The sequence below is a fragment of the Cyprinus carpio genome, chromosome A20 (genome assembly GCF_018340385.1).
Source record: "Cyprinus carpio isolate SPL01 chromosome A20, ASM1834038v1, whole genome shotgun sequence".
NCBI lineage: Eukaryota > Metazoa > Chordata > Actinopteri > Cypriniformes > Cyprinidae > Cyprinus > Cyprinus carpio.
Window position 1 is genome coordinate 575,496 of NC_056591.1, and position 12,492 is coordinate 587,987.

Here is a 12,492-nt window from a genome sequence, read left to right on the forward strand (position 1 = left end):
TTTTAATCAATAAGATACAAAAAAAAATTATATATATTATATATATGTGTGTGCATATATACATACACACACACATATATACACACACATATACATATGTGTGTATATATATATATATATATATATGTATATATATATATATATATATATATATATATATTACCATATTTAATCACTGAATTGAGTGTGATTACTAAGTATTGTTTACCATTACATTTTATCCAATAGGACATATGACACAGGTTAACACCTCCTCCTTATATAAAGCAGTTTCTGTGTGTGTTTACTAAGTATTGTTTAAATTCTATAAAGCAGTTTCCGGTTAAACTTTTCTTACCAAATTGGTGATAGCTATCTATGTTTTTTTTAAAATGTATACCTAATAGGAGAATATATATAATGAAACTGGGCCCAAAACTGAGCCTTGAGGTACCCCGCAGGTGATATGTGCAGAGGAAGAAGAGAATTCTTAATTCTCACTTCAAATTTAATTATTCAACACATAATATTGTTCTCCATTTGTACAAACTCATTACCCCTTGTAAGGGAGCATTGGATTTGACAATAGCAACACTTTTTCTTTTAGGTTAAGAGAAGTAAATAATCTCATTGCAGTTTCTTTTACACATACAGTATGTCAGGTTCAACTATTAAATATTCTACCCTGTTACTCAAATGTTTTTTCTTTAAAGTATGAAAGTTTTCAATAATTATAAACCATTTTGACTTATTTTACAGAATTAATGTTGGTTGTGATGGTGTGGATAAGATGAGGACACAGGTGTCTGTTTGTGTGTGTGTTTTGATGGCTTTCTTAATCATCTTTTCCCAAGGTGGGCTGAGATGCTCCAGTTACCAGGGAAACAGTAAATATTAATAAATATCAAGTGCCTCCTAGCTGTCATTCCCCCTCCACCATATTCACAACAGGACAGAATTAAGTGTGCAGGAGCAGCAGAGCAGACTGAAACAAAGATAAAGAGAAAGTACTGACGCACAGTGCCAGAGATGCCCCTTTTTTGTTTTTAATAAGGGTTTCCTGCATGTTCACAAACTCGTCTTAATCCTCAGCGTGTCCATGGAGAAAAACAGCAGAATATGGCTGAAGAATGCTCTTCCAATATGATGAAATCAACAAACAAATTAAACGAAGGTTGCAGTCCAAAAGTTAATCTAAATTTCAGAGAGGAGTTTGGAATCCTTTAGCTCATTTATGGGAAAACGAGTCAGTGAGTCGTGAGATTGTGTGTTGATGTGAGGGTAGTTTAGCTGCCCTGTGGGGTTCCTTACACACACACACACACACACACACACACACACACACACACACACACACACACACACACACACACACACACACACACACACACACACACACACACACACACACACACACACACACACACACACACACACACACACACACACACACACACACACACACACATTTACTAAAATATGCCTTTCAATACACACACAAATAAATCCTGACACTAAAACACAACACTATTACACTATTTTGTGTGGCAATTTAACTCTACTTACTTAATAAAAATCTCTGGAGCACTAAAGACAAAAAATGTTTTCATAATCTTTCTCTGAGATGTAATAACTTTCTCCACCTCTGAAACATCTGCTGTGTGGGTGAGCAAACATTAACCAGTAATAATACTGCAGCCCATTTCTCACAATCCAATCTACATTAGATCCTGCTGAATATTCTGTTTCACTTGAAAATATTTCTGAAGTTAAATTTGTAAATTATTGTAAAGACTTTGTAAGTTCAAAGTGCAGGCCTTGTTTAAGGTTAATTCAGCTGAGTGATTTGGATGAATCTTTTGCTGTCCTATAGCTGACTCTGGTGCCAGAACAGACTGTTCTTCCTCTTGTGGACAAATCCAGTCATCAGGAGATCACAGCGGGTGTGAGCTTCCAGCATCCTGACATCATTGCTAATGCTGATGTGGTCCAGCAGCATCTGAGTGAGCCGTACTACTGGAGATTGCCGAAACAGTTCAAACGCTCAATGGTCAGTCTGTCACTAACATCCTTCAGATTTTTTCTTCCTTTTTTCTTTTTATTTTATACACATTAAAAACACATATACATATATTTATGTATACATGTTTGTTGCTAGAAAATCGATAAGTCCCAAAAGTGTGATAACAGGAGATTTGTGGTCATTTATTTGATTACAAATACAGTAAATAGTAATATTGTGAAATATTATTTAAAAAAATAATGTTTTCTATGTGAATGTTTTAAAATGTAATTTATTAATTTGATCAAAGCTGAATTTTCAGCATCATTACTCCAGTCTTCAGTGTCACATGATCCTTCAGAAATCATTTTAATATGCTGATTTGCTGATCAAGAAACATTTATTATTATCATCAGTTTTGAAAACAGTTGTGCTGCTTCATATTTTTGTGAAAACCGTGACACATTTTATTTGTCAGGATTCTTTGAGGAATAAAAAGTTCAAAAGAACAGCATTTTTCAGCATTGCTGTTCTTGTTTGTTTGTTTGTTTGTTTTTTTTTATAAAACTGATGCCACTTTTGAATGCAAGTGTACAGTCCAGTTGTTTCAATCATATAAAATAATATTTTGGAATTTCAAGGCCAGCTAACATTACAACGAGTCTCACCGTTTGGGGGTTGTTCTTTCAGATAACAGCCTATGGTGGGAAGCTGAGGTATGCCATATATTACGAGGCTCGTGATGAGACGGGCCGCACCTCTTATGAGCCCCAGGTCATCATAAAAGGCGGACCCAACAAAGACAAGGTCATGGTCCGCCACATGCCAGCACTTCAGATTGGCCAGCTGACCCGTCACGAGATTGACATAACAGAGGTGAGCCAATCAGGGATGAGAGTCAGCGCTCAAGAGTGTTGACAGTGTTTGCATGTGTAGGATTTACATGATCTCATTTGCCACAGTTACATCAACCTTGCACTAAAACACTGATGCTTTGCAGCACGAATGGAAACATGAGGATGACAGGCCAATGTCTCGTGAGGATTTCATGGACGTGCTGTTTCATGTCGAATATATCCTAATAAAGGCCTCACACGGCAGCGTCATGAGACACAGCAGGTAACTGATCTCAAGCATGGCCTACAACTTTATTTCAAACGTTAATCAACTTTCAAATTACGAGGAAGAACCTTGATATTATAGTTAACTAAAGCTAAAACAATAAAAAAAAGTTACTTGAAATAAACATTTAAAAATTAACTATTTTTACATTTAGTTCTTGAGGCAGCATTTCTCATTTTCATTTAGTTTAACTTGTACTAAAACAACTAAAAAAAAATGAAATAATTAAGAAAAACTGTATAGCCATAAATAAAATTTTATGGGTGTGATATTATGTTAGGTTTTTTGGTGTTTTTATATAAAAGTAATCAAGCGCACGAAGGAGTAGAGTTCAAAAGGAGTTTTTAATCATAAATCCAGGAGAATATCCACAAGTCATAAATAAACAGTATTAAGTGCTCAGCAACATAAATCCAAATAATAGCAGATGGTGAACTAAGGAACAGACAGGGCTTAAATACTAGAACAGGGCAATTAAGAAGAAACAGAACAGGTGTGTGGAACTAAAACCATAAAAACCATAGTTTACAAGTTAACACGGGCAAACTGGAAAGCAGAGAAACCAAAACACAACAGAACAGAAATGTGACATTCCACCCCCTGAAGGGCGAGGGTTCAGTAGGCAGGCCTGGGGCAGTTAAGGTGCAAGCATTGGGAAAGGGGCATAGTTCATGAGTTCAGAGCAGAGTAGATGGAGGGAGGAGTCAGAGAGGAGCCCGGAGCAGGAGGAGCCAGCTGGGGAACCAGAGGCCAGCCAGTACAGTGGCCCACAGTGGAGTCGATGGTGGGAGGAGCCATGGTGGAGATGAGGCCAACTGACGGAAACAAAGCCAGTGGAAGAAGAGCCCAGGATGGAGTGCCGCAGAGCGAGGGTGACACAGAGGATGGTGGGGGGAGAAGTGGTGGATGTGGGGCGATCAGGTGACTGAGGCAGAGGCGGGGACCTGGAAGTCCACAGTTGAGCTGGAGCGACAGAGGACCAAGGTGGAGCTGGAGGAAAGGAGGAGACAGACAGAGCCAGAGGGATGGAGGGACAAGGTGAAGCCGAAGGAGTGGAATCCCGAGGCAAATGATGGTCGACAGCTGACCAAGGAGGAGCCAGAGGGACGAGGGAACCAGGTGGAGCTAGTGGGATGATGGCAATGAGCCGAGGTGGAGTCCGGGTATGAGGGGATGGGGTGGGGGTAGGGGGAACCTCCAACCCCAAGATAGCTGAAAGCTGAAGATCCTGAAGCTCATCTGATCCAATGGTTTTGGTGTGCTGAGGGTAAGCTAAGGTATTTTCAGTGGCCAGCTGACACAGCGCCATTGGACTGGCTGGCTGAGACAGAGGAGGAGGGAGTGGGAGGCTGGATGGGAAACTTCCCGACGCTGGTGATGAGGAGTTGGCTGACAAAGGAGAGCTGAGCGGGACCAGCAGAGACAAAGGAGAGCTGAGCGGGACCAGCGGAGACGAAGGAGAGCTGAGCGGGACCAGCGGAGACGAAGGAGAGCTGAGCGGGACCAGCGGGGACAAAGGAGAGCTGAGCAGGACCAACAGAGACAAAGGAGAGCTGAGCGGGACCAGCGGGGTAGGGAGAAACTAGTAATCCTCCTCATATAAACAGTCCAGAGGCCAACGACAGCTCACGCTCAGCGGTTGGAGTGTGGGCAGGGTCATGTTCCTTTCCCTCGATCTCCACAAGTACTCTCACAGCTATACACGGTGTTGCCAGCTCACACACCTGGTTAGTCGCATTCTCACGCCGGGTTCTGGGGTGATGTTAGACTCTGACACTCTTGTTAGCGCTGGCTCTTTTATCGCAGCCGACTCAGGCTCTGCAGCGGTCTGTGGTTATTGTTAGGTGTGGCTGTTTTGTGGATTCCTACTCTGCGGTGTTGATGGTGAGTGGTTATGGTGAGTTCTCCATGAAGCACTCCACAAAAGCGGCGGGATCCTCTCTGGGATCGTTCACTGGCAGGCGTGCCTTACACCCCCTTACCTTACATTTTCCCCCTCTCCCGGAATGGATGGGGTAAAAAGTCCCTGGTGTGGTCCTCCAGCGAACGTTCCAACTGCTCAAGGCATAGGAGCTGTACAGCTGGTAAATCCATTCTGTGGAGAGGGGGGAAATTAAATAAATAAAACAAAACAAACCATGAATGCAACTAGTTTTTTACTTTTCTGGGTCTGCTATTCTGTTAGGTGTGTTGCTGGCTGTGTAATCAAGTGCACAAAGTTCAAAAGGAGTTTTTAAATCATAAATCCAGGAGAATATCCACAAGTCCATAAACAAACAGTATCAAGTGCTCAGCAACGTAAATCCAAATAATAGCAGATGGTGAACTAAGGAACAGACAGGGCTTAAATACTAGAACAGGGCAATTAAGAAGAAACAAAACAGGTGTGTGGAGCTAATTAACAAATCAAAAACCATAGAAATAAACGTGGGAACACAGGCAAACTGGAAAGCAGAGAAACCAAAACACAACAGAGCAGAAACACGACAATAAATTTTTAAATAAACATAAACTAAAATGAAAAAATAAAAAATAAAAAAAGAATAAAAACTATAAAGGGATCTATGTGATACTAAAATAACACTGGTAAGAATTTCGTTTTATAAGTTCTAACAATTTATAAATTGTAATATGTTTTGTAATATAAAAATAGTTATGAAAGAGCAGAAGCTCATATGTTTGTGTGTGTGAATTGGTGTGATGTGCAGGATTTCTGAGATCACTTTGGAGGTGGCTGAGGTGGGGACGCCCTCAAAGGACAGTGAAATCGCCCATCAGATTGAGAAATGTGACTGTCCTCTGGGATATGCTGGTCTCTCCTGTGAGGTAAAGGCTTTTGTGCACAGTATTTGATGTTTAAGAGCTGTTATGTGCTGGAAGGTTGTGAAAAGGCATATGTCATAAATGCTATTATTACCCAACTCTATGTAGGTCAGATATTATAGCATAATATTGGTCAGATAATAGAGCATAGGCCAACGTCATAGTAAAAATAGTAAGGACACACATTTTCATGAAAACATTATGTATTTTATATATATTACATCGCATGGCTGAGATTGCTTCATCCACATAATAAACTCAATCTGTTGTTCATAACAGTACCAAAAAAACAACTCTGAAAAGTCCCAGTAATGCAGTTTCCAAATAGATTTAACGTGACATCCTTGTCACAATAATTAAGCCGCTTTGAAAGGTGCTGACGTGCCCTTTCATAACAGGGCTCTAGAAACACAACAGCTCTGGAAAAACTGTCAGAGTGTGGAGAGACGAACAGCTGGATGTATCGCTGCACAGCGCTCATCATTACGTCCAGTGTTTCTGCTTCTCAGACTGTTAATGTGTTAAAACGCTCTCTCGCCGCCAGTCTCCACCCACAAAGCGCTCGTGTGAGATCTGTAACAAGCTCAAGCGTGTGAGACTCTGATTACAGATCAGCGAGTGTCATTTGTTCACATTCAGGCTGGACGAGGCCACGTGAGACAGATGGCCGTAACTCTGAAACACCTCATACTCTGCTTAATAAAGTATTTTTAAACAGGCGTTTAGCAGGTTCACCCTGAACAGATGGTGTACTAAATTGGCGCGATTAATTTTGAAGAGCGAGGGTGAGAGGGAGTGTTGCTATGGTTTCAGCGGTTGAGGACTATTTTTTCCCCATATGAACATGCTGTCCACAGTGTAACAATTTTTTTTATGGTGTGGATATGCAGCACGTTCCTGTTTACTAGTTGAATGACAATGATTATGTGTCTGTAACCTCTTGCATATTTACACATTAAATATAAGGGGAAGTCGTGGCCTAGTGGTTAGAGAACTTGACTCCTAACCCTAAGGATGTGGGTTCGAGTCTCAGGCCGGCAATACCACGACTGAGGTGCCCTTGAGCAAGGCACCGAACCACCAACTGCTCCCCGGGCGCCGCAGCATAAATGATACCCACTGCTCCGAGTGTGTGTTCACGGTGTGTGTGTGTTCACTGCTGTGTGTGTGCACTTTGGATGGGTTAAATGCAGAGCACAAATTCTGAGTATGGGTCACCATACTTGGCTGTATGTCACGTCACTTCACTTCACTTCATTAACTCTACTAGTGTCATATCCGAATGCCACAGCACTATACTAACACATGCGCTGCAGAATTAACACGTTGTACAGGTTCATTTTTAACTATTTGCTATAATGTCTATAAGTCTATGTTGTCTCCATTTTCAGGTTTTGATTGTTGAAATCTGAGAATGCAAAGTTCACCAGAATCACACTTAACTGATTATGCTTATTTTACTATAAAATGCAACATGCAGTAAAGTGTTGAGTGACTCTTAAGTCTTACCTTGCACTTAATTAACTTGTGTTAATTACTAACCTCCTTTAAATATGATGTCTGTACTAAAACTGTAACATTGCAACTGCTAAAGCCCAGCTGAAGCCGCTTTTTCACTTTCCACCACAAACAGACCAAAACTCATTCATTTCCATTGGTGAGCAGTACGGGAGCTGTAAAGTTTTGACTGTACTGTATGTATATTTAAATTCTGGATCCGGTTTGAGCTTCAGACAAGTTGAAAAATATTCAAACTTTTATGTCTAGACTACATGTAACCGCCTAATTGGAAGTGATGTATCCTAAACAAAACTACAAGAGTGAATTACCAATATTTGTGCATTAAAATGTTATTCTTCGAACATAATGTCTACAAAATAGGCATAATTATAAATAAATATGTCAAAATAGTTGTAATCATTGTTAAGTAATCATTAGTTCTAGGAAACCTCCTATGCTTTACCTTCAGATGTACTGGCCATCATTTGTTTTTTGTGGAAATATCATGATTTATCATGGTGAATAAACAGATAACGACTACTTCATGACCAATTAGAAAGTTATGTGTGGCTGCCACTAGGGAAAGAAATGTAGTAATTGTACATGAATTGGAGATAGTGGAAAGGCGGTTTAAGAGAAAGTAAAGCCCAAATAACCTATCAAAGGGACACTATGAAAACAGAACTACTAACACTAATCCAACGATGCCATGCAATATGGCCATCTTTATAATCATTTGTTGTGTTATGAAAGGGATTTACCTGGTCTGAATTAGGGTATGTTTATACAACAGCAACTGCACTAAAAAGGAAAAAGTTTCTCCTTTGTGTTTTTGAAAATGTTTGCATAAATATGACAATTTTTTCAAAACGATCCCCATTCATGAAAACATCTAAAAGCGCTGTATTATTCATGACAAGCCAGTAGTTGCTTATGCTACCATGTAAAGGAACACCATACACCTTCATACATTCCTATAGACTAAGCACATAATATGCACATGCAACACGTCACCGTTTCACACCGTTTCACGTTTTTGTAGTTTACACAGAGATGATAACGGGTTTTCAAAAACTTGCACTTTAAAACCCATTTTCAAAAGTTAGCATTTTCAGGCAACCAAAACACTGCTGTCATGTAAATATATGACCGAAACACAAAAAAGGTTTCCCATTTTTAGTTAAAATTGGTGTCGTGCAATCACCCCCTTAGTTTCAAATTCATATTATGAATATATTATTGTATTGTAAGAGGATTCTGTAAAATCATGCTGGCGTGGTACGGTGTGTTTGTGTGAATAACTGTGTGTGATGTCTCATGTAGGAATGTGCGGCTGGGTTCTACAGGCTCTCTGTTCATGCCGGTGGAGCTGCGTCCAGAGCGGGCTTTGGCACCTGTGTCCGGTGCCAGTGCAATGGACACAGTGACTGGTGTGATCCTGAAACAGCCGTCTGCCAGGTACGTACACCCTTAATAAAAGCATTTATGAGCTGCATTGCTAAGTGGACCAAGTCCTTCCTGATTGGAATGGCTTGGGTGAGTGTCTCCCAATTCTTGATAGAGAATTGAAGTAGCATTGCTGGGCTGATGTTCATTCAGGACCTCTTAGCTACAGTATCAATGAACCATCACAGATTACAGTTGTCCAAAACCCATTTTCCTAAACTGAGCGGTGCTGGAGCCAGTTTTCAGCCAGTACCGCTCTCAGAACTGGCTTGCATTTCCAATGACTTGACAGCCAAGCGATGACAAAACAGCTGCCCAGAACCCGCTTTTTTTGCAGTGGAAATGTGGATTCGGCCAGACTGGATCCAGCACTGAGTTCGTGTTCATTGGAAGAATCAGGTCTGTTGAGTCCACCAAAATGGACATGCAGTTGAACTGTTCTCCAAACAGCTTGTGCAGACCTTCTTCTGCGTTCAATTGCATGCATGCTAACAGCAATATCATTTGCATTTTACGGGTTTTCGCAAATTGAAAATGGTAAACGAGTGTGTAGGGGGGTAATTTGAGTAATTGAGGTACACAGGAAGTTAATGAAAGTTTCAGAGCGACACGGACCAGTAAAGCGCAACTTCAGCAGTCTGATTACACTCCACTCTGAAAGCTGCCGCTCCTCTGTGCCTCTTTCTCTCTGTTTTTCCTCTCATTCTTTTGAGACTTGGGCAACTTGAGAAATGCAAATCTCTTTACTGGGGCCAGCTTTCTGTTCTTAACGTTGCATTTTCACAAGATAAAGAGATTGTTTATTTTAAGGGTGAATTTGTATTGATTTTATGTGTAATGAAATTAAGCTGTTGTCTTACCGGTGTGATTATATGCTGTAACTTGTGCTGTCAATCAAGCAATTTAAATTTAAACCAGATGCATCACAATTAATTGTATATATTAATATTTGCTGTCCCAAAATGAATTTGATTCAGAGACATCATCATGCATTATTCTGATGGAAAAATTAAACACAGCCATGAAACCCAGTGTCATGTTATGTGTAATTAAACTTTAAAAAATGAGTATCACACCCTGCATTCTGTTGCGCTCCATTCAGCTGTTTCTGTAAGAGCTCTGCATTCATTCTGTGCCTTCTGCTCTCAGTAAGTATGTTTTCACTGACAGCACACTGAAAAAAAAGTGGAATTGTTTCAAAGCAGGTTTACAGAAAGTTGCACTGTTAATAATGCCTCAGTGTTTTAACTTGGAGCAGTTTTAGGGCTGGATGATATGACGATATAAAACAATGATTCAAGTGATCCTACACATTGAGATTTAGCTGTATTTATAGTGTTGTCTAGTGCAGTGACAATTAAGAGATTGCTTGTTTTAAAGCAAAAGTAAGCGATTCTCAAAAATTCTTAATGAAAATAAGGTCAGATGTCACTGATGAAAAATCTGAAAAGTCATAAGGAGTGATTAAGGGATTAGGTAATGGATAGTTTAGTTGTAAAGAATAAACAGTTATCAGAACACATGGATAAAGATACAATCTGTTGACATAATTGAAACCAGATGCTTATCAAAGAGTCTAATGTGAGTTTAACATTTTTAATTGAAAGTCATTTAAGTGTTAAGAAATATAAGATATGGCTTTCATTTTATTTAGTGGCATCTCTAATTTCAGACAGAATTACTATAACGTGATGGCGTTACTTACTGTGAGCTGCTAGAAAGTCAACACATAATTGTTTAATTGTGCAGTAAACATCTTTAATGGTTAAATTTAAATGCATCTAATTGAAAGCCGTAGTTATAACAGTATTATAACATGTTATAAAGTATTAACAGTGTTTTTATGCTTTTTTGTTCTTCTAGAATTGTCAGCATAACACAGTCGGTGATAAGTGTGAGCGATGTGCTGCAGGGTTTTACGGCGTAATACGCGGCTCTCCCGACGACTGCAAACCCTGTGCTTGTCCACTCCTCAACCAGAGGAACAAGTATGTGACACACACACACACACACACACGCTCTCTCTTTAGCTGTGATAAGTCTAACTTTTGCACCGTTTCTCTCAGCTTTAGTCCCACCTGTCAGACGGAGGGTTTTAATGACTACCGCTGCACCGCCTGTCCTGAAGGCTACGAGGGAAAACACTGTGAAAGGTGAGAACATATTTCTAAATGATGTAAAACAAGTCATTACTTACATGGCCGAATCTGTCAATAAAGTGTTGAAAATGAGCATGCGTTTTCCACCGTCCTCTGCAGCGTTGAATGTGAGTCGAGCTTTAAGTGTAAATGGTATTTTTTTAACAGAGGCCTCATAATGTGTTGAATGTGATTCTGGTCTGCGCAGGTGCGCCCCTGGTTTCCATGGTAACCCGAGTGTGTTGGGCGGCCGGTGCGAGGAGTGTAAGTGCGACGCCTACGGTGCATTTCCCACAGTGTGTGACCCGCACTCCGGACAGTGCCAGTGTCGTCCCGGAGCCAGCGGCCTGAAGTGTGACCAGTGCATGGAGAGGCATGTGTGTGGCCCTGAGGGCATCGTGTGTACGTATGACAGCTGCACTAACACAGAACATGAGCAGTGTCCAGCCTCTCTTTGACCCTGACCGTGCCTTTAAGACTTCTGTGATGTATATTGAATAGGATTAACTAAGTTAGGTTGATCTGTTTTATTCCGCTGTGTCTTTGTTTCTAAAGCAGCCACTAATAACAGAGATGAGATGCAGCCAAAACAAACAACATTTTAATTAGACATGCTCAGATTTTGCCCTCACAAAATTACTGTTTACTTTTTGTATAATTGTTGACTGATCATTTTCTCAGCTAGAAGAGATCAGATTGCATTGCTGCGCTAGACACCTGCTCCTCACCGCTGGGTTTGAAATCATCTCTTTTAGCAATTATGTGTTTTATGATAATTGAATTGGTTCACTGGACAGATTGGGTAATTATGCATGTGTTTTTCTGTGTATGTGTGACGTGTGTTGCTTCATAATCCAGCATTCATTGTCAGGGATGTCTTTTTTTTATTTTTTATTATTATTATTATTATTTTTAATGAATTTTCATATTTTCCAACCTGAGAAGCATGGTCAACATGAATATATTAGTGTAGTAATTTACTGTTAAAATAAGTAAATAAATAATAATAATAACCATTTATTTTATGTATTTAAAATAATTACTGTACATGTAATTTACTATACTAGCTATATTGTTGCAATAGTAATATATAATGTTGATTTATTTTTTATATTTTAAATAATTATTTTTATGTATGTGTGTGTTTGTGCACGTGTGTGAGATGATGATGATAAAGATGATAATTATTATAATTGTTATACACATTTTTTAATTAGTTCACTTTTCACCGTACAATAGTATTTCTGTATATATTTCTGTATTTTTATTGTTCTGTCTAATTTTTATAATATAAATGATTTGTATTAGAAAAATTAAACAGATAAAAAATTAATTAAAAGTATGAAAAATAGTAAAATAATAATAGTTTAATGTAATAATATAATATATAATATAATAACAGTAATAATGAGTTCTGTATGCTTCATAAATTAGTATGTATTAGGTTCAAAGTGTCATGGGTCTGAATTGTGAAATGTTTTT

General features: G+C 39.3%; 1 protein-coding gene across 1 annotated transcript in view; it reads left to right on the top strand.

Moving 5' to 3' along the window:
• The window catches only part of LOC109058224 (laminin subunit alpha-2-like), a 182,467-nt gene that overhangs the window by 132,737 nt on the left and 37,238 nt on the right, over positions 1-12,492 (top strand). The window contains exons 25-32 of the mRNA XM_042777209.1: positions 1,853-2,029; positions 2,672-2,857; positions 2,982-3,100; positions 5,812-5,929; positions 8,750-8,884; positions 10,736-10,860; positions 10,939-11,025; positions 11,219-11,412. Of these exons, the coding sequence (XP_042633143.1) occupies positions 1,853-2,029; positions 2,672-2,857; positions 2,982-3,100; positions 5,812-5,929; positions 8,750-8,884; positions 10,736-10,860; positions 10,939-11,025; positions 11,219-11,412 (1,141 nt within the window). The remainder of the gene's footprint in view (positions 1-1,852; positions 2,030-2,671; positions 2,858-2,981; positions 3,101-5,811; positions 5,930-8,749; positions 8,885-10,735; positions 10,861-10,938; positions 11,026-11,218; positions 11,413-12,492) is intronic.